At 36.7% G+C, this 22,091-nt stretch overlaps 1 protein-coding gene across 1 annotated transcript in view; it reads left to right on the forward strand.

Moving 5' to 3' along the window:
- ARAP2 (ArfGAP with RhoGAP domain, ankyrin repeat and PH domain 2) overlaps nucleotides 1-22,091 on the forward strand; it is a 239,216-nt gene that overhangs the window by 54,646 nt on the left and 162,479 nt on the right. The window contains 3 exon segments of the mRNA XM_078148406.1: nucleotides 3,091-3,179; nucleotides 4,928-5,278; nucleotides 19,668-19,737. Coding sequence (XP_078004532.1) covers nucleotides 3,091-3,179; nucleotides 4,928-5,278; nucleotides 19,668-19,737 — 510 coding nt within the window.

Consider the following 22,091-nt stretch of genomic DNA (forward strand, 5'->3'; position numbering starts at 1 on the left):
TATAACCTTCTATCACTTCATCTTTCCCTGTGCCTTGTTGTTGTTCAGTTATTTAGTCATGTTGGACTCTTTGTGACCCTGTATAGGATTTTCTGGGCAAGGATACAGGAGTAGTTTGCCATTTCTTTCTCAAGTGAATTAAGGCAAACTGAGGTTAAGTGACCTATGCAGGGTCACAGAGCTAGTAAGTATCTGAGGCCAGATTTGAACTTATATTTCCTGACTTCTGGCCCAGTGCTCTATCCATGGAGCCACCTAGCTGCCTCCAAGGAAAACAGAGTTTAAGTGACTTGCCCAGGGTCACACAGCTAGTTAAGAGTCCAAGGCCAGATTTGAACTCAGGTTTTCCTGACTTAAGGCCCAGTGATTTAATCACTGAGCCATCTAAACTGCCATTTTTTCCTTATGATTTACTTGGCCTTTAAATAATCTTTCTCAATTTAGTAACCTCTGATCCTTCCATTCCTAAGTAATTTTCCAGGCTATCATACTTTCTCTGTCTTTATTCTTCTCCCTTCCTTATCTCTACCCTTTAATAAACTAGGTCAACTCCATATAATACTTGTAAATCCCTTGATTTCTTCTGTTCTTTGTACAGGCCTTGCCTAACTTTAACCCTAGGTTACATCCAGTATCCACCTTCTCCACTCCTACTTAGGTGCTGTTGAATAGTGCTGGAGAATGTCACTCAACTGTGACTGGATATAGTGTAACTTCATGTTATCTAATCTCTTTTGTTTCCTTCTCTTGATTACACAACCCCATAATGTTATTTTCCCATCACTGCTGATCAATCATAGCCTTTCTCTTTGCCAAGACCAATCCCCTCTGCCTGTAACCTTGATCCCATCCCCTCCCATATTCTCTAGCATATTGTCCCCATAGTCATCCCCATTTTCCTCTCCCCTCTTCATTCTCTCCTTTCCTATTGCCTACGTCCCTGCGGACTACAAACATGTCCAAGTCTCTCCATCCCTATTTTCAGAAAACCATCACTAGACTTTACTGGACCCATAAGCAATATTATGTACCATTCTTCCCTTTTCCAGCCAAATTTCTTTAAAAAAAAATTGCCTTTGTTTTCTTTCTGTTTACTTCTCAACCATTTGTAATGTTCCCAGACTCATCACTTAATTGCAACAGCCCTCACCAAAGTCACCAGTCATCTCTTAATTGTCAAATCCAATGCCCTTTTCTCAAGTCTTCTCTTTGTTGGACTCTTTTCAGCATTTGGCATTGGTGACTATCCTTCCTGCCTGAGTACTTAGTCTTCTATGGGTTTTTGTGACACATAGCTTTTCTCTTCTTACCTTTATGATTGCTCCCTTTCAGTCTACTTTGCCTGGATCATTATCCATATTATATTCAACACTTGTGGCTGTGTGCCAGGGCTCTGTCCTGAGGCTACTTCTTTTTATATGCTCTCTCTTTTCTCCATCACCTAAGCTTGTTTTCTCTGCTGGTGACTCGCAGATTTATATATCCATCCCTAGTTTCTCTCCCACGATCCCATCCTGAATCATCAAAAGTTTTTTGAACATATTAAACAGGATATCCTAGAGTCATCTCAAAATCAACATGTCCAAGACAGAATTCATCATCTTTCTCCCTGAACCACCCCTCTTCCATATTTCTCTGTTTCTGTTAAGGGCACCACCATTATTCCAGTCTCTCAGATTTACAGTCTTGATGTCATCCTTCCTATCACTCATCCCACATTGCCAATCATTTACCAGATCTTGGTAACATTTCTTATTTGCCTTCTCTCCACATAGCCACCATCATGTATCAGATTCTCATCACCTCTTATCTGGACTGTTGCAGTAATTTCTACTTGGTCTCACCGCCTAAGTCTTTCCTTTCTTCAAACCATCTTCTACAAAATGGCCATATTGAAAGTCTAAAAGCATAAGACTGACCAGCTTACTCTCCTTTTAATAAGTTCCAGTGTCTCTCTATTACCCTTAGGATAAAACACAAATTTTTCTGTTGGGCATTTAAAAGCATTTACAATCTGGCATCAGCTACCTTTCCAGGCTTATACAATAGTTCCTTCCATCCATGACACCAAAATGGTTCTTAATGTTCCTCAGCACTCTGGCTCTCAGAATGCCATATTTTCTTCAAAGTTCAGCTCACTGGCCACCTTCTACGTGAAATAGTTCCTGATACTCATAGCTGATAATGCCTTCCCTCCACCCTCAAATCACCTTGTATCTGTTTTGTATGTTCATATATGTGTCCCTGTTGTGTCTTCCTAAGCTGAACTCAAAACCTCCTTGAGGGCAGGAAAGTTATATGTTGTCTTTGCACCTCTAGCCCCTGACACAATTTCTTTTCCTCCCTGTCTCTTCTTCCCTCCTCCCTTCTTCCCTTCCTTCCTCCCTTCCCCCCTTTTCCTTTCCTCCCTTTATTCCTTCCTTTCTCTTTCTTTCTTTCTTTCTTTCTTTCTTTCTTTCTTTCTTTCTTTCTTTCTTTCTTTCTTTCTTTCTTTCTTTCTTTCTTTCTTTCTTTCTCTCTCTTTCTCTCTTTCTCTCTCTCTCTCTTTCTCTCTCTTTCTGTCTTCCTTCCTTCCTTCCTTCCTTCCTTCCTTCCTTCCTTCCTTCCTTCCTTCCTTCCTTCCTTCCTTCCTTCCTTCCTTCCTTCCTTCCTTCCTTCCTTCCTTCCTTCCTTCCTTCCTTCCTTCCTTCCTTCCTTCCCTCCCTCCTTCCTTCCTTCCTCTGTTTTTATTTTATTTCTCAGTTACATGTGAAAGCAATTTTAACATGTGTTTTCTGTTATTTTTGAGTTCCAATTTCCCTTCTTTCCATCTCCGCTCTTTGAGAAGGCAAGCATCTTGATATCGATTTTACATTCTTAGTCGTGTGAAATGTGTTTCCACGTTTTCCTGGCACAGTTTCTGACCCATAGCTGGCATTTCATAAATGCTTGATTGATCGATTGATTGAAAGTATAACAGGTAATTCGATGTTAAATATGCAGGTATAAAGAAGACTTGAAAATGCTGTATGATAGTTTAACTATATTCATATTTATTATTGAACACAAAAACAAGGAGGAATTTATTTTTGTGTGTATGTGTCTTAACAGAAATCCTTGAAAAATGAATTTTGGATTGTTGAAGAAAAACTTAAAAAAGAAGCAGGTCCTGAAAGGAGTTTGTTTTTTGGACAATCAAGGTACTCAATCAACACCTAACAGAATCCTTTATTTCTTTTTTTAAGTGAAATAACTGTGGTATGACATTTAAAACTTCATTATTTCATTTAGAATGATGTTGAGTCAAAGGAAAATAGCCAGATTTGAATTCCTGAGGCCATATCTTTCAAATCTGAATTTTTGGATATCTTCCTTTTAATAACTGAGTTATTAAAAATCAAGTACCATAAGGATTTTTGTAGGATGACAATTGGTACCCATTATATGGAGTTGGGAGGTTTATCATTATAGCCATGTGAGCTCTCTTCTAGGCCTCAGATTTCCTATCTGTAAAGTGGAGACAGTGATACATATAATACCTGTGAGGAGGTTGGATTGGATGCCTCTGAGCTTTTATGACTTATGATTACCTACATCAACAGAGCACCAAATGAAATAAGGGCTTGATTGTTCTCCTTGACTTTGATCACCGTGTCATGCCTATCTAGATTTTAATTTTTGTCTTGAATTATTGAGCTTGGGTTTCTACTGAAAGTAGTACAGCAGATCTTTGTGTTCAGTGATAGTCATGAAAAACTTGGTGGAGGTGGCATCTATTGACTCTATATTCTAAATATGGCCATTCTTGTTGTGAATATGTGCCATGTAATGGTAAAGCAGGACAGTCCCTCCTCTGACACATTATCAAATGTCACATCATATAAGAAATTGAACTTGACCACTTCATGGAACTTAATGTTTATCGAATTTCAGTATGTTTTTGTTGCAGTTGTGTGAGTAGATGAAATTATTTATACTTCATCCTAGATTCTTGAAGGCTGACTGTAGTGTAGACATCCTATTAAGCATCACCTTTCAAAGCTTAATGCGTATATTGAGAATTGATCCTTTCTCATTTCCTCACCAGCAATGAAAGTGTTTTGCTGCTTTTCCTTTTTTATAGTTGCAAAACAATAGTTTTAGAACAGTAGTTCGTAGCAGTGAAAGGATTGCTTTTTTAGTATGAGATGTGAAGTACTTTGAATGGGTTAAGAGGAAAGTCATGAAGGTGATTACAGTGTTACAAAATAAGTATCTATGAAATAATGTTAGTGGAATACCAGTTATTTATCCAAGAGAAGAGAAAGCGAAGAGGCTGCTTAATAGTTGTATCCAAACATATGCAAAGGATTATCATATAAAGGATGTCACTGTTCTCCACATCTAACTAAAAGTAGTGAATTAACAATGGTGAATTTGTCAGATTTTGCATGGCAGATGATTTTGTTGCTGTTTAGGCGTTTCAGTTATGTATGACTCTTTGTGACCCCATTTGATGTTTTCTTGCCAAAGTTATTGGAGTCTTTGCCATTTCCTTCTCCAGCTCATTTTACAGATGAGGAAACTGAGGCAAACATATTAAATGACTTGCCCAGGGCCACACAGCTGGTAAGTGTCTGAGGCTGAATTTGAACTCAGGTCCTCAGTGACTCCAGGTCCAGAACTGTCTGCACTGTGCCACCTCCCTGCCCATGGAAGAGGAAAATATTTAAACGTGGTATAAATCCACTGACATGGATCAGTGGGACTCCTTCTCCAAAGTTCTTAAAAAAAAAAAAGCAAAATGAAACAAACCAGACTGGAGGATTAAAGTTAACCTGTCAAATTTCTTTCCAGCTTACAATTTTATGACTGATTGTCCATAAAGAATTTTAGGGAAACTTGCTAATTGTATGAGGTTAATTGTTGCTTTCCAGTAATCTGGCAAATTTTTCTTCATTTCATTCAGCATATATGATAACAGAATGAAAACATGTGAAGACAAAGTAGAAGATATTTGGATTCCTCGAGAAGATAAAACTGCTGTTCTGTTAGACTCTGCTTCTGAGTCAGAATATTCTACTGTGGAAGAATGTTTTAATAGTTTAAGAAGAGGAAATTCCAAGGCATCCAAGTCCAGGGCTCAGAAAGGGAGTTTGGACTTAGCTGCTAACAGGCACAGTTATCCACAGAGTTCCATTAGTGGACTTGTTGATCAACCAGCCTCGACCTCAAACTCCATATCACCCTATGCGTGTTATTATGGATCATCAGCAAAAAAGGTCAAATCAGGATGGCTGGATAAGCAGTCTCCTCAAGGGTATGTATCAAATATTACTTGTATGTTGTGAGTTGACATTTCTACGTGGAATGACATTCATTTCTTCATGAAGCTGTTCGGATTATTTCTGAATGAAAATTTATTTTGGTGGGAAGATAATTTAGAGTATTAAATACTTCATTATATTTTCAAATTATTGGAGTTGGCTAGAAATGCTGAGTTTATTTTAATCTGATGTTTGTTGGCTCTTTGTATTCATACTTACCCATTTACTTTCCTCTTATTGAATTTAATGCAACGAGGGAAAGTCTTGATATTTAACCTCTTGTTATGTTTTCTGCAGGTTTTTCCATTCACTTTAAATGACTTTGATGTTGTAAGAAGAACTAGGATGTGTGGCTTCAGCTATAGCTATAAGATTAGCACAATATTTCAATGGTTATTATTAGTCAGATTGGTCTTCAACCTAAATGTGTTCATATACACTTTTTTTGCTTTTTCAATTTATATCTAGCATACCAGAACTATTAAAAGAAGATAGTAAAAGTTGGAAAAAAATCCATGCTTGTTAGGAAAATTAACAATTGACTTGACTTTTTTTCTTCATTAGCTCTGTAACATTTTATTCTATGGATGTTTTCTTTTTGAATTTGCCTTTTACAATAGTCTGGGAGTTATATAGTATTGAGATCTTTTTATTTTTAACATAATTTAACCCTATGGCCAAGAAGGTTAACTTCTTTTGAAATTGTCATTTTAAGTATACCTAACCTATGAAACTTTGGCTTCTAAAGTATTTCCAAAAAATTGATTCCTATTCTATATAAGGGTTAATTTATAGTACTGAAAATCATCTCTGTAAGGAAAGATATTTAAAGCACAATTAGTACTTGGAGTATTGATGTAAGAAGTTTACTTAGGCTGTTCTTTCCTGGGTCTTTGTTACATAATTAGGCTACACCTATGTCTAACCAGTTTAACTAGTGACTTTTTAGAATGTGACTCTGGTTTAGACTGTGCCTTTTTTGTGTTGTAATATTTTTTGTTCTCTCAATTATTTCATTTGCTTCTTTTGTAGTGAGTCTTATTTATTGACAAATGAAATAATTTACATAAATAGGAAATGTGTGACTTTAAATGTGAAAGATGATTGAAATTTTGAAATAAAAAAAAGTTAAGGTTAGATATGAAATATCTTACCTTGTAAGGTAGTCTGTTCCATGACATTATATATATCCAAATGAAGGTTGGAAAACCATCAATCAGGGCTGTTGTTGAGAGTGCTGTGTGAGGTAGGATGCTTAGTTAGCTAAATGGCCTCTAAAGTCCCTGTTAACTCTCAAAATCTCATATTGATATTCTCATCAATATCTTATTTTTTTCCTGGAAAAAACTATATAAAATTACTATATGATTTACATAATGGAATACTTAAAATACATAGTTTCTAGATAAAGTCAAATAATAATTAGGGGGTTTTGTTTTTGTGGTTGTTGCTGTTGTTGTTAATTGGTTTCTGGATAAGTGGTGATAAGAGGTTATTATATTTGCAAATAATAACTAATATACTCATCAGCAAAATCATCTTAAATTATGTTAATGTCAAATATGTGAGCATGTGAATATTATTGTGCAACTCTTAAGTGTAGACATTGATAAAGTGAAGCAGTGCAATTTGTAATCTCAAAATAATTTCTTTTTACTATGAGAATGTAGTATTTAGTAGAGCCCAAGAGGCCTATTGTAATATCTTGAAAATATCCCCTGAAGAGCTGACTCAGGTGCAGATTCCATTTCTACTGTGACTTCGTGATTGGAAAGTTTTTACTTTGAGCCTGATAATAGACTGCATATCTGGTATCTGAAGACCAATCTGACTAAATTTGGAGAGGCTCCTCACTTGCTTGGCTGTAGGGTGATGGAAAATTCACTTATAGCAACTCTTAAAGGTTATCTAGTAACTGATGGTGGTGGTTGTGACCTGAACCACTGGAAGGACTACCCACAATGATGAAGTCACAGACCATTGAAGTATTGTGCTAATCTTATAGCTATAGCTGAAGCCCCACGTCCTAATTCTTCTTACAACATCAAAGTCATTTAAAGTGAATGGAAAAACCTGCAGAAAACATAACAAGAGGTTAAATATCAAGATTTTCCCTCATTGCATTAAATTCAATAAATATTTATGATGCCCCCAACCTAAATGTGTTCATACACACTTTTTTGCTTTTTAAATTTATATCTAGCATACCAGAACTATTAAAAGAAGATAGTAAAAGTTGGGAAAAAATCCATGCTAGTTAGGAAAATTAACAATTGACTTGACTTTTTTTCTTCATTAGCTCTGTAACATTTTATTCTATGGATGTTTTCTTTTTGAATTTGCCTTTTACAACAGTCTGGGAGTAAAGGAAGAGATGAAGAAGTCATAAATGAGCCATACATAGCTTTTCCATTTATGTAGATGATAGACACCAGTCCTCTTGAATGGTTTTCCTGCCAAAGTGGAATTTTGATGTAGAATTACAGAATGTCAGTCCTGGAAGAGACCTTAGAGGTCATCTGGTCTAGCTGTTTGTTTTGACAGTTGAAACCAAAGCTCTGAGAGCGTAGATGAAACAGTTAACTTCTGGAGTTAGAAGTGAGATCCCAGTTTCTTTTTCTGAATCCAGTTGCTTACTTTATTATCAACTGCATTGTAGTTATGGTTATGTCATACTGCATTGTGGAGTGAATTAGGCAGATCCAGAGTAAGGTCGAACTTACTTCACAAGCCTCTTTAAGGCTTATTTTAGAAGATAATAAGAGGATATTGAGTATATAAGAGTATATCTAGAAGGCACAGGATGTGTTTGGCTAGGAAGGAAGTATGGCCTAAAAAAATGTACTAGTGTCTTAAAAAACAGACTGTGACATTCTGGTCACTAAATTATCAAGTGGTGGTGGTGGGGTAGTAAAAGGAAGGTAATGGAATGATAGAGAAATGTTTTCCCTGCCACTCACAACCCTGGGCAAGTCACTTAACCCTGTTTGCCTCTGTTTCCATATCTGTAAAATGATCTGGAGAAGGAAACGACTAACCATGGCAGTATTTGCCAAGAAAGACCCCAATGGGGTCATGAAAAGTTGAACAGGACTTACAAATGAACAACAACAAAGTGGGTAAGTCAAGGCCGAATTCTCAATAGAGATTAGGGCCAGACCATCTAGGTGTGGTCATCATCAGCTGCATTGATATTGATATTGTATTGAACCCATTGTAGCCAGAAAGTGAAAGGAAGAAAGTATTTATTAAGTGCTTACTTATCTGTCACTGGGGATATAGATTAAAAAAAGCAGAGAAAGTTCCTCTCCTCAAAGTGCTTACACTGTTGTTGGAAGAGACATTATAAATGAAAGTTCAGTTACAGGGAACATGGCAAACCTTGGAAATATGTAGTACAGATGACAAGGCCAACAGTTCATTAAGTTAAATTAGTTATAATGGTGTTGCTAAGTGACAGCAGGTCATAGAGGGCAAAGCAGATGATAAGGCCTGCTGATGTTTCATCTCATCTAAAGCAATGGAGTTATTGACTTTCTCTTTCATCCAAAAAAGAGCAAAGAGAGGCAGAGATGAAGATTGAGCAAAAAAGAGTAAAGACAGACCACATAGGTTAGGAGGAGAACTAGAAGAACAGAAGCATGAAAACCCAGGGAAGAGAGAATATGTCAGGATAAAAGTGTTCAACATTGTTAAAGAAGGTCAAGGATGAAGACTGAGAAAAAAAATCTTTGGATTTGGATAAGAGATCATTGGTAGCTTTGGAGAGAGAAATTTTAGTTGACCAGTGAGGTCAGAAGCCATATTACAGAGGTTTAGAAGAGGGGAGAAGGTGGATGTATTGAGTGTAGGTGGCTTTTTTAACAGTATGACTTTTTAAATATTTCTAGACAGCTGTCATATGTCCTCGAGTTTTTTCTTCAGTTCCTTCAGTTTAGCTTCATGAAATTGACTCGAGGTCTTTCACAATGTTAGTTTCTTTCTTCTTTACATTATGGCTTATGAGTGTTCTGTCATTTTGGCACCTGGACATGAACACAATATTGTAGATTTGCTGTGATCAGGGCAGAGTATAGAGTTGTTATCACATCCTTGTGTTTGGAAGTTATGATTCTCTTAAGGGAGCCCCAAATCACATTACCTTTTTTTGACTGCCCCATCATACAGCTGACTCGTATTAATCTTACTGTATACTAAGCACCCAGATATTTCTCACAGTTGTGTGATAATGCCTCCCCAACTATTTTTCATACTCATTTGTTGCACAGGAGTGTTGTACTATTGGGACATTTTTCATCATCTTTGGGAAGCTGTCAGGGAATGAGGCTCATTATGTTGCATTGAAACCAGTGCTTCTCAAAAGGTGTACTCTTGTCTTGGTTTCTCTAGGTGTTTATGAATTGTGCAGAATTCACATTTGCAGTTACATGAATATTCATGAGTCTTCTATCTCCTGCAGTTTTGCCAGCTTAAATGTTCAGTGTCTTGCAGTTCCTTGCACTAAATAATACTTTGACCTACATCTGTGTTTGTGCATACAAGATATGTGCATGCACACACACACACACACACACACACACACACACACACACACAATTTGAGAATCACTGGTTAAACCAAGACCAGAAAAGATTCAAAGCTATAAAATTCAGCACTGAAACAATAGCCAAAGGGGAGTTTGAGTTTGGTCAAGTCAAACAGAATGTTTGGAAACAGAGAGCAAGAATCCTAAGATGAAGCAGCAGACAAAGTCAAGGAGAGTCAGTGAATGTGAGGAAACTAGTGGTCAGTCAAAGACATAGAAATAAGTTCATACCAAGCAAACACCTAGATTAGCAGATACTGGTACAATTAGCAGTTTTAGGAAGCACTTGAATTGGTCACATAGTTTGCCTCATACAGCCTCAGGTATTTTCCCAGCTGTAGCAGAAACCAATGACTAGTTTCCTAGGGAGTGGCCAGTGGAGCCCCCGGAGGCTCAAAGGTTGCTACTGTGTCCCAACTTGCCACACCTGAGAGAGACTAATCTCTGGGGAAAGTACTGTGACAGAGATGTTGGGCTGTTTTGTAAAGCCAAACAAAATTGAGTTCAATTCAGCTGATGTTTAATAAGCATTGACTCAAAGTTACTGGAAGACTTCAGACAAAGACCAGTTGACCCCTTGTCGGTGGGTTTTATGTTGAGTTATAGGTTGAACTATATGGACTCTTGAATTCATTTCTGTGAGGGGTAGTCAGTCATTCAATGGCTTTTTAAAGGTTTCCTCTGTCTGCTGGCATGCCTTTAAACACCCAGAGTTCACCTCAGCCTTTAAACACCCAGAGTTCACTTTAGCACAGTAATGTAGCATAAGGGGTGGGACTGTAATAAATCAGACTGTCAATAAAACCTCTTTAATTAGCACAAAATACAAAATATCTGTTTTAAACAATACATAATAAATGTTTGAATAGATGGCACAAAAGGCTAAATGTTTCCAGACCTGGGTTAGGTCTCTTTCTTTTTTCCCCTTACCACAGCTGTATATAGCCAGATGCCAGAGTTTAGGTCAGGACTGGGAGAAAGTTAAGTGATTTTATCATTTTGAAAGAAGTCACCCTTATTGATAAAGCTCTTTGAAAAATGCCTTAATCACAGTGTTACCAGGAGAACCATTAAACTGTTTTCTTTTGGGCAGGCAATTAAAGCAATTTTGGGGAGGTGCAATGATACTTTGGGATGGGGGGAACATGAACAAAGGCATCAGGGTGTATAGAAGTTGGGAAGAGGCAAATTTAAGTGTGAAGTCAGAAAAAAAAGCCCAAAACAAACATATCCCTCCCTCCCAAATTCCTAAGGGTCTGGATGGACCCTTCTAAAGTATTTAATGGCAGGAATTCTTGTTCAGGTGTAAAATGAGTTAGATAACCTTTGAAGTTTATTCCAAGTCTGAGATTCGGTGATATTCTTGGTAAAACATTCTAGGTGCCGGGAACAGTAACAACAACAAAAAAACCAGCCAAGTTCTTGGCATTAAAGAATCTTTAATAAGGAGGATGGGGCACAAATACAGTTAACTATAATATGAGTAGAATGAGATTATGGGAGAATTAGAGATGTAAAAAACTAGCATAGATTTGAAGAGGGAACGCTTACAATCTGTGTTTTGGTGGGGAGAAGGGCACTTGAGCTGAGCTTTGAAAGAGGATTTCAACAAATAGAGCTTTGAGGAAGTCCAATCTAAGCATAGCAGATATTATGAATAAAAACAGAACTAAAAATAGATAAGACAGTATCGGAGAGCGGTGAATAGTCCAGTTAGAGTAAAAAACAGAATCCATTAGTGAGAATAGTATAAAATTATCCTAGGAAGATAGGCTGGAGTCAGATTGTGGAATGCATTAAAAATAAGGCTAAGAAATTATCATCATTATTATTATGCCACTGAAGATTTCCGAGAAAGAAAATGACTTGATCAAGTTTATGCGATTTGAGGATTACATTAGCAGTAGTTTGGAGGAGTGTCTGGAGAGATTAGAGGCAGAGAATTGCTAGGAGATAAGCTTATTATTGTGATTAAGATAGCACCTGAACTAGAGTCCTTGCAAAGACAATGGAGATGAAGTAAGGAATATGAAATATTGCCAAGTTGTAATTTATAGGCCATGGTAAATTATTGGATAGTGATAGGGTAGATGTTTGAAGGATCTTAAACATTTAAAGGTGACTTAAGTTTTTGAATGTGGTGGATGGGAAAAATAGTGGTGCCATGAACAGAAACAGGAATGTCTTATGAAGGAGAAGGTTGGCTATAACCTTTGTTATGGTTAAGTTTGAGGTGTCAGAAGGTCGAATAAGTGAAGATGTCTTTCAGATAGTTGGAAATTTGGGACTAGAGGTCAGTGGAGGTGGGGGGAGTTAGAGTTATGTATTTGCAAATCATTTGCATAACCAGTGTCAAGTGAGATGAAATTACCAAGAGAGAAGAAAAGAGAGATAATAATAATTATAATAATAATAAATATTTATGCAGCATTTACCATGTGCCAAAAACTGTGCTAAATGGTTTACAGTTATTATCTTGTTTGATCTTCACAACAACCCTGGAGACAATTAGTTATATTTAGGGGGCAAGAGGAGGAAGAGGAATCGATGAAGAAATGCAATGGGAGAAGATTTATTAAACACTTTTATGCTCAAAGTATGTTAATAAGTGCTGAATATACGAATACAAAGCAAAGACAGTCCCAGTCCTCTAGGAACAGGGAGGAATGTGGAGGCCAGGAAAAGGAAATTTAAAGAGTTACAAGGATGAGTTGGAGTCGTAAGGATCGATGTAGCCCTTAGACAGAGTAGAAAATGTCTTAATGTCAGGGAATCAAAAAAATAGGCTATGGGAGGAGGAAATGAGAAGAAAAAGAGATTTGTTGAATGCAGGGCTCTACAGAAAAGTCCGATGATTAGGACTGTGAAGAAATCATTGGATCTGGCAGTGGGTGACGTTCAATGGAATGATTTCAATAGGAGGAGCTAAATAGTATAATAAGAATGATGATCACTGGCATTTAAATAGTACTTTAAAGTCTTAGAATGTTTTATTGGGATTTCTTGTTTGAAATTCTTAACAATTCTGTGAGATAAGTACTACTTGCATTATTAGTCCTGCTTTATGGATGACAAAAGTGAGGCTCAGAGAAGCTAATTTGCTTAGGGATATATGCCTAATGTGTGTGTGACATTTAAAAAGTAAGAGAGACACAATTTCTGGGTAATTAATCATTTTCTTAATTATGCTAGCAATAACTAATAAAAGTGGTCAGTGACACTCTTGAATGCCAAAGATCCCTCATGGAACCCACTCAACATTTATATGCCCTTGGAAGAGTGGGTGTTCTGGGGGGTGGCAGTCAACTCTGTTTGGTTGACAAGTAATGAGAGAGAATGAACATTATAATGAGAGGTGGACCTATTTTAATGAGGAGCTGGGGGATATGAATATGATCTTCTTATTTACTTCCAACCCCACTCCACCCCAAGGGCAATCTAATTAAAAAATTTATCCCCACTCAAACCTAAATAGAATACATGGGCTTTCTGACCTGGGTGTAGTCTAAACAAGGTTGAGAAAGTCAATTCAATTTTATTATCTTTCAGATGCTGGCTTGGCCTGGTAGAGAGTAAGTTTTTCAGAAAGGAAAAAAATCCTGTCTCCCCAATATTGACAGTTAGTTATTTCATAATAATTTCTTTCAAGTGTAACCCCCTCCTCAAAAAAAAGTGTTTGGTAGGTAAGAAAGAAATTGTTTTATCTTGTTAAATTCAACATATGGGGAAAAATAAAGCATTCCCTTAACACAGAACTCCTAGTTGTTAGTTATCTTAAAATATTGGGAATTGGTGTTCTCAGTCTTACAGTAATTGACTTCTAAATTGCATTAAGTAAGTCAGAATTTGAATTAAAGAGTATCTTGTTTTATGAAAAGTTTGTTATATCAGGATATACATATTTAAAACTGTGGATATTGACACAAAGTACTGCAGCCCTTTTTATGAAAGCAGTTGAAAATTCATACCATCTGCCCTGCAAGAGCCATTGAGAATAGTCTATAGAATCATTTTGAATGATACTACACAATCCTTATAAATTATTCCACAAAAACCTTTTTCAAGAAACATTCCCTACAGCATTCTGAAAGTATAATAAGATAAAAATGTTATATGTTACATGTCTTTTACCATTTTACTTGAAAGAAGGAAATTGAAAGCATTAAAAAATTACATATAAGTTGTGTACAAGTTAAATCTCTTTCATTATGCAAGACTGAAATTGGAGCTTTATCACTTAAAAGCAGTATCCTAATTGATCAAGACTTGGAAATTTTTTATATGGTAAAACATTTCAGAACCCGTTTGGTTTGATATTTGTGATAATATTAAGTGTAGGCTAGGTTATAACTTATTTTTACATTAGCTGCCTTTACAATTTTTTTTTTTGGCAGTTGGGGTTAAGTGACTTGCCCAGGGTCACACAGCTAGTGTTGAGTGTTTGGTCTGACGCTGAATTTGAACTCAGGTCCTCCTAACTTCAGGGCCTGTGCTCTATCCACTGTGCCCCTTGCCTTTACAATTTTTAAAAAACCATATTATTTACTTTTAGCATTCTTCTTAAGTTTTGAGTTCCAAATTCTCTCCCTTCCTCTTCCCCCCTCCCGCACCCACTGAGAAGGCAAGCAATATGATATCAGTTATACATGTGAAATTGTGTAAAACATTTCCATATTAACCATATTGCAAAAAAAAAAAAGCAGCTATAGCACAATAGTACTGTGTAACAATCATATACTACAACTTATTCAGTTATTTCCCCACTGATAATCATCTTCTTGTTTTCCAGAGCACCTAGGTGGCACAATGGATACAGTGCTGGGCCTGGAATCAGGAAGACATCTTCCTGAGTTCAAATCTAGCCTTAAACACTTAACTAGATGTGTGATCCTGCACAAGTCACTTAAATCTGTTTACCTCCATTTCCTCATTTGTAAAATGAACTGGAGAAGGAAATGGCAAACCATTCCAGTATCTTTGTCAAGAAAACCTCAAATAGGGTCATGAAGAGTTGGACATAACTGAAAACTCTCAGTTTCCAATTCTTAGCCACCACAAAAAAAAGCTGCTGTAATATTTCTGTACATACAGATCTTTTTCCTTTTGATCTCTTTGGCTGTTTGTGGTGTTGCTGGGTCAAAGAGTATGCATGGTTTTATAGCCCTTTGGTCATAGTTCTATATTGTTTTCCAGAATGGTTGGATCAGTTCACTACTCCACCAGCAGTTCATTAATATACCTATTTTTCCCTTATCTTCTCCAGCATTTGTCATTTCTGGTAGATATGAGGTGGTCCCTCAGAGTTGTTTTGATTTGCTTTTCTCCTATCAGTATTAATATACAGCATTTTGTCATATGTCTGTAGATGGCTTTGATTTCTTCTGAAAATTGCCTGTTCATATCCTTTGACCATTTATCAATTGGGGAATAGGTCTTAGTTTCATGAATTTGATTCAGTCTTATACTTACTATATATTTGAGAAATGAGATATTTTTCAGAGAAACTCGGTGAAAATTTTTAAAATAAATATTTAATTGTCTATGATACCTTTTATAAAATGTAGTTTTCCTTGATTATTTCTTTTAATTAGGTCTATTTTATCTTTTGCTTTGTCTGAGATCATGATTGCTACCTGTGCTGTTTTTACTTCTTCTGAAGTATATTAGATTCTGCACCAGGCCTTTATTTTAACTCTGTGTGTGTCTTATTGTTTCAAGTGTGTCTCTTGTAAACAACAGGTTGTTGTTTTCTGGTTTCTAATCCATTCTACTATCTGCTTCTGTTTTATGGGTGAGCCCATCCCATTCATATTCACAGTTATGATTATGTATTTCTCTCCATCCTGTTTTCTCATTTTGTTGTTTCTTTCTGTCTCTTTTTATCCTGTTCCTCAGAAGTCTTATTTTGCTTCCAACCACTGTCTCTCTTAATCCACCCACCCTTTTATTACTCCCTTGCCCCCCCCATCTTTTTATCTTCCCCTGTTTCTATGCAGAGCTGGGTGTTTATATTCATTCTTCTCTCTTTAAAGCAATTCTCATGAGAGCAAGTTTCAAACATTGCCTGCCACCTCCCTCCTTTCATTATAAAAGCTTTTCCTTATGTGCCTCTTTTATGTGAGAAAAATTTCCCCATTCTACCTCTTCTTTCCCCCTTCTCACAGTGCATCCCTCTTTCTCACCCTCTTTCATTTTTTTGGAGATCATTCCAACATAATCAACTCATACCCATGCTCTCAGTCTCTGTAAACTCCTTTTCACTTCCCTAATAATGCTAACGTTCTTAGGAGTTACATGTATCATCTTGCCATACAGTTTAACTTTGTTAAGTCCCTTATGCATACTCTTTCATGTTTGCCTTTTTATACTTGAATCTTGTGCTTGAATGTCAGATTTTCTACTCAGCTCTAGTCTTTTAATCAGGAATGTATGAAAGTCCTTGATTTCATTAAACATCTGTTTTTTTCCTTGAAAGTTTACACTCAGTTTTGCTGGGTAGGTGATTCTTGGTTATAATCTTAACTCCTTTGCCTTCAAGAATATCTTATTTCAACCCTCTATTCCTTTAAATGTAGAAGCCTCTAAATATTGTGTGGCTCCACAATATTTGAATTGTTTTATTTTCTCTTTAGCCTGGGAGTTCTGGAATTTGGCTATAATATTTCCAGGAGTTTTCATCCTCTTTCAGGAGGTGATCAGTTGATTCTTTCAATTTTACCCTCAGGATCTAAGATATTTGGGCAGTTTTTCTCAGTAGTTTCTTCAAATGTGTTGTCTTGGCTCTTTTTTTGATCATGGCTTTCAGGTAGCCCAATAATTCTTAAATTATCTCTTGTCCATCTGTTTTCCAGGTCAGTTCTTTTTCTGATGAGATATTTCACATTTTCTTTTATTTTTTCATTCTTTTGACTTTATTTTGTTGTTTTTTTATGTCTCATGGAGTCATGTATTTTTGTTGAAAGAACTTTGGAGAACATAAGGGCATTGTTGGCTGCTGGAAAGAAACCTGAAATTATGTAGTTTGAGGACATAGGGTCAAATCCCAGTGTTCTCCCGAGGTACTGTGTCTTGGGCCTTCTTTCTTTTTTGTATCCTTTTTGTCTTCTCTTGATGTAGATAACCTTAGCCCCAATATGTCCTAAACTGAAGTCATCTTTATCTCCCAAAACCTTTCGTCTTCCTCATTTCCCTCTTACTGTTAAGCTGGACCACACCCAGGTTCACAACCTCAACTCCTGTCACTTCTGTCTTCTCAAAATCTCTCATATAAGCCCCCATCTCTCCTGATACTTCCATCACCCCTGCGTAAGCCCTCATCACCTCATATCTGGACAATTTCAATAGCCTTCTGGTTAATCTCTCTGCCTAACATTTCTCTTTAGCCCTGTTCATCCTCCACCTTTTGTCAAAGTGATCTTCCTGAAGCACAAATCTGACCATGTCACCTCTCCTATTTGGCAAACTCTAGTGGTTCTCTTTATCTCCAAGGGTCAAATATAAAGTTTTTTTGTTGGACTTTCAAAGTCCTTCAAGAAAATTCCTTTTCAGTCTTTTTATATTTTATCCCTATCCATGTACATCCAATTGAATGACACTGTCTTCCTGGCTGTTTCTGGACTAGCTTAGGACTTCCTGAATTTTTATTGGTTGTCCTCTATGCCTGGAATGTTCTCTTTTCTCTGCCCCTGGCTTCCATGATTTCCTTCAAGTTTTAGCTTTCAGCTAAAGTCCTACCTTGAGGACTTTACCGATCCCCCTTAATTCTAGTGTCTTTCCCTCTGAAATTACCTCCAGTCTATCCTCTTTGTGAGTACATATGTGTGTGGGTTTCTTGTTTGTATATAATTGTACATTAGATCATAAGCTTTTTGATGTTAGGGATGTTTTGACTTTTTTTGTATCCTTAGTGCTTGAGTACTGTGCCTAGAACCTAGTAGGTACTTAATAAATGCTTGTTGACTTGATTACTACCTATGTTAATGTGAAATCCTATGTAAGTTGCCAACCTCTTTGGCCATCCACTGAGTGGGTGGAGCATTACATGAGATGATCTCTTAAGTATCTTTAGTTTTAAAGCCTATGATTTAGACTAGGGCCACCATCACCTTCTCTCCCCCATCCCTACTGACTCTTTATTCGACACATGAGGAAACTGAAGGTAGGTAAGATGTCTTATTTAAAATTACATAAAAGGTAGCAGAGCCAGAGCAGAGCCAAGTCTCCTACATCAAAAGCTAGTGTTCTTCCCATTATAGCATGCTTCCAGTTGAGTGTTTTTTTTTTTTCTGGTAGAGCCAAAGCTGTCTTGGACAACAAACAAATGTCCAAAAATGCCATTGGTAGTGCAGTAGACACAGGCAAGATTTAGCTTCAAAAGAAGAAGGAAGAGGGAAAAGGCGATTGTGTTACTTTTTGATCCCATCCAGTTAAGTTTGACAACTGATTTCAATACCATTGTGAAGATTTTGTCTATATAGATTTCTAAATTTATCCTCTTTGTGGCATATTTTCATAAATCATGCTTAAAGAAAAGAGATTAGCTAAAGCTGTCAATATAATAATTAACATAGAAAACTCACTGATGCTTTTGGAGTAACATGCCACTTACTAGACTATAAGCGCATGAAGGCAGGCACTATGTTTTGTCTAAACTTAGTATCTGACATGGTAACCAGGACAGTGCTCTGAACATAGTATAAATTGATTAGTACTCGTTTATGGTTGAACAGAAGGGCTACAGGAAGTACATGGGACAGAACAGACATTTTTTGAAGCTATCTTCTGAAAACTTCAGGAACTGTTTACCAGTTAGCATTGTAATGAGTCATCATATGTAAGCATTAAAACAAGCAATTGAACAAAAGACAACTGGGGCTGCAAAAGGAAAGAGATGGAAATTGCTGAAATGTTGTTTTTTATTGATTTTGAAATCATTTCTGTCTGTGCAGATTATTTCCCATGTAGCAACATCTATCCTTGTGCATTTGACCCTGATGAAATTAGGAAGCCATTTGTGGTTGTTCAAAACTATTAAGAGTTAGCAATTCTTGAGTTAAGATCGGTAGTCAAGACCAGCCCTTGACTGAATAGAAAGTAATTGAACTGTCATTCCCTGCCTATTAATATCATCAAAGTAAAATTTTCAAAGCCTAAATGAGAGATATGAATTCTTAAACAACTGCTTTTCCATCAGAGCAAAATGGACTTCACATTACTAAAAACTCACTTTTAAAATTGTATTAAGACATTTTAGTTTGTTTGTAGTGGTCCTGGATGGTTCTCTTCATTTGGCAAGGGCTTTTACTTAAATTAGAATAGAATTCACTATGTTAACACACAATCCATGGTAGTAACAAAGTTATTTTACTTTAGTTGTGTATTAATAATGCTCAGATTCAGATGCCTCCAAATATTTGTACTAAATGTATTGAAGACTTCCAGTAACTTTACCTTTGAAATTGCTACATTAAGGGAAATAAGCAGTATTTGGGAACTGTGACAATATTTTGACATTCATTAAACTTTGTAATGAATTTGTATTCATATGTTAGAGCACTAAAAGAAGATTTAGTATATTTTAATGCTAAAGACAAGGAGGTATAGAATCATCATTTTAGATCTTTGTGCTGTTCACTTTCTTGCCTTCCAAAAGAATACAGTTGCAGCCATCTACTCCCCCTGCCCCCCAACTTTTAAGAGCAGTTTTGAATGTGCACTGAATGGTAAAATTAGAAATGCTTTTGTCAAAGTTGCAACCTTACAGCACATTGAAAATAAATATATTCTTCATTTTACAGAAAACGCATGTTTCAGAAGCGATGGGTGAAATTTGATGGCTTTTGCATTTCTTATTACAATAATGAAAAGGTAAGTGAACTTCATGAAATGGCATTTACTCATTTTTCTCTTCTTTGGATCATTGTCTGTGTAACACCAGTTCTTGTGTAACAGCACTCTGTTTATTATGCTGAATTTTTTCCCCAGATATGAACTTGCACTGGCCAAAGGGTTTGCAATATCAGGTTCTCATGTTAACCCTAAAAGTCTGCACTCCTTACCTTTTAGCTCACAAACTTTAGCTCACACCCACAGGCTTCCTATTAACAATCCATCAGGCAGCAGATAAAATTAGCTCTTAGCAAAGACTTTTACTAAAATAGTTTTCTACGAAATTTAGCTATGAGACGTTCCTATCATAAATTGAAGGTGTGCTTTTCCATTAATATAAACAGCACCAATAGGAAAAGTGTGCTCAAACTTAGAGTGTAGTAGTAACGAGGGTACAGGACAGGAGTGAAGTGTGTGTCTTTGCCTCCCATTCACAGGGTGCAGTGACTCCCACTCATTCAGTAGCTTTCCTTCAAAGCCACATGGCTGATGGGAGTGGGAAGGAGAAATCCCTTCCCTTACTGCTGCTTTGGTCTTCTACACGGGCAACTCCAAATCTGCAATATCTCCCACTTTTGAACTGATGAAATTTGCCCCCAGATTAGCTATTTAAAGCTACCAAAGTGATCACAGGGTGCTATAACTTATTAACAAATTAAAAATTCATCTTGTGTGACCACATTCTGTGAGTATATCAGCTGAGCTGGAGGTGGTGGGATGGGACATCGTGTCCTTCTCACCTTCCACCTCTAATTGTTGTAGTCACGATAATGATAGTGATAGCTGGTTTTAATATAGCGTTTTTTAGAGTTTACAAAGCAATCTGTGTATGTTACCCAGTTTTTAAAATCTTGTGACTATGGTAAGACAGGTATTATCTTGTTTTTACAAATGAGGACAATTAGACTCAGGGAAGTTTATAGTGGAGACAGAATTCAAACCCAGATTTAACTGACTATAAATACAGCACTCTGTGTATTATGCTGATTTTTTCCTTCTCCTTTCTGTGGCTTCTTTCCCTTTCTCTATTATGTTGTGAACAATATTGATAATGACTCAGCAATTACATCTGCAAAGTTTGAGTTTCCTGGGATGTGTTTCATCTGGGCCGGGTGATCTGAACTTGTTGAAAGCAGCTGGATAGCATCCCTTTATAATGAATTAACTATTAACCATTTTTGTTTCATATTTCTCAGTCTGGGAGTCATTCTTGTTGTAGAGAAAGCACAAGGAAAGTAGAAGATAGAACTACTCAGATCTTATCTGTCATGTTGAGAGAAGATTGTGTGTGTGTGTGTGTGTGTGTGTGTGTGTGTGTGTGTGTGTGTGTGCATGTGTGTGTGTGTTTTCAACAAGACTGCTTTAGAGTCTTCCTTATTTTTTAAGACCAACCCACTTTAGAACTTAGACTATCAAGTATTTAAATACCTAAAGGGACCAATTCAAAAAAACTGTAGAGATTATTGAATCTGGAACCCTCATTTTATGGATGAGGAAACTGAGGCCCAGAAAGGATCACCCAGCTAATGTCAGAGCTAGGGATCATCCCCAGTCTTGTAGACTCCTAGCATTCTAGCTGCTACGGTTCTCTGTCTTACTAATGAAGAACTTCCTTCAGTGAATAAGATTGCTGTCCATCTATGCCTACTCATTCTGTGTGATGCTTGTTAATGTCCTCCCCCAAGTTTGCTGTGGTGGTGGAGGCAGTGGTAGTGGGGTACCTGGCCAGCCCATCTTCTCTTTCTGTCATACGTTTCTCTGACAACATCTTTTATTCCTTGTCCTTAGAAGTTTCTTGTTGGTTATATGCCTAGTTACACCCACTCTACTCCTCCTCATTGCTTTTTATGTTATATTCATTTTAAGTTCTTTGGAGACTGCTGTCTTTCATATCTTGTTGCTACACAGAAAGACCAGACTTAAAGAGGGTAAGCCTTTGTTTTCTAGGTAGCTAGATAGCTCAGGAAATAGAGTGCTGGGCCTAGATTCAAATCCTTAAAGCATTATACCAATAACTTAAAATGGCCTCTAAAATTCCATCCAACTCTAAGGTGCTATGATTCTGTCATTGGGTTCTGGAACTAAAAGCAAAAGCAGAATCGATTCAAAGACCTCTCTGAAGGCAGGAAGAAGAGATGGCTAGTGATAGCTCTTATTAATATCACTTATGTAGCTGTATAACACTTCACTTTTTCATCAGTTTTCTATTATCTCATTTTATCCTGAAACTACCCTATTAATTTAGAGTGCAAGTAGGGCACATAGCTGATGTTCAGTAAATATTTGTTGAATAAATGAATAAGCAGATGAATTGTTATCATTGTTTCCATTGT

The sequence above is a fragment of the Phascolarctos cinereus genome, unplaced genomic scaffold (assembly GCF_003287225.1).
Source record: "Phascolarctos cinereus isolate Bilbo 61053 unplaced genomic scaffold, phaCin_HiC Scaffold_9;HRSCAF=440, whole genome shotgun sequence".
In the NCBI taxonomy this organism is placed as follows: Eukaryota; Metazoa; Chordata; class Mammalia; order Diprotodontia; family Phascolarctidae; genus Phascolarctos; species Phascolarctos cinereus.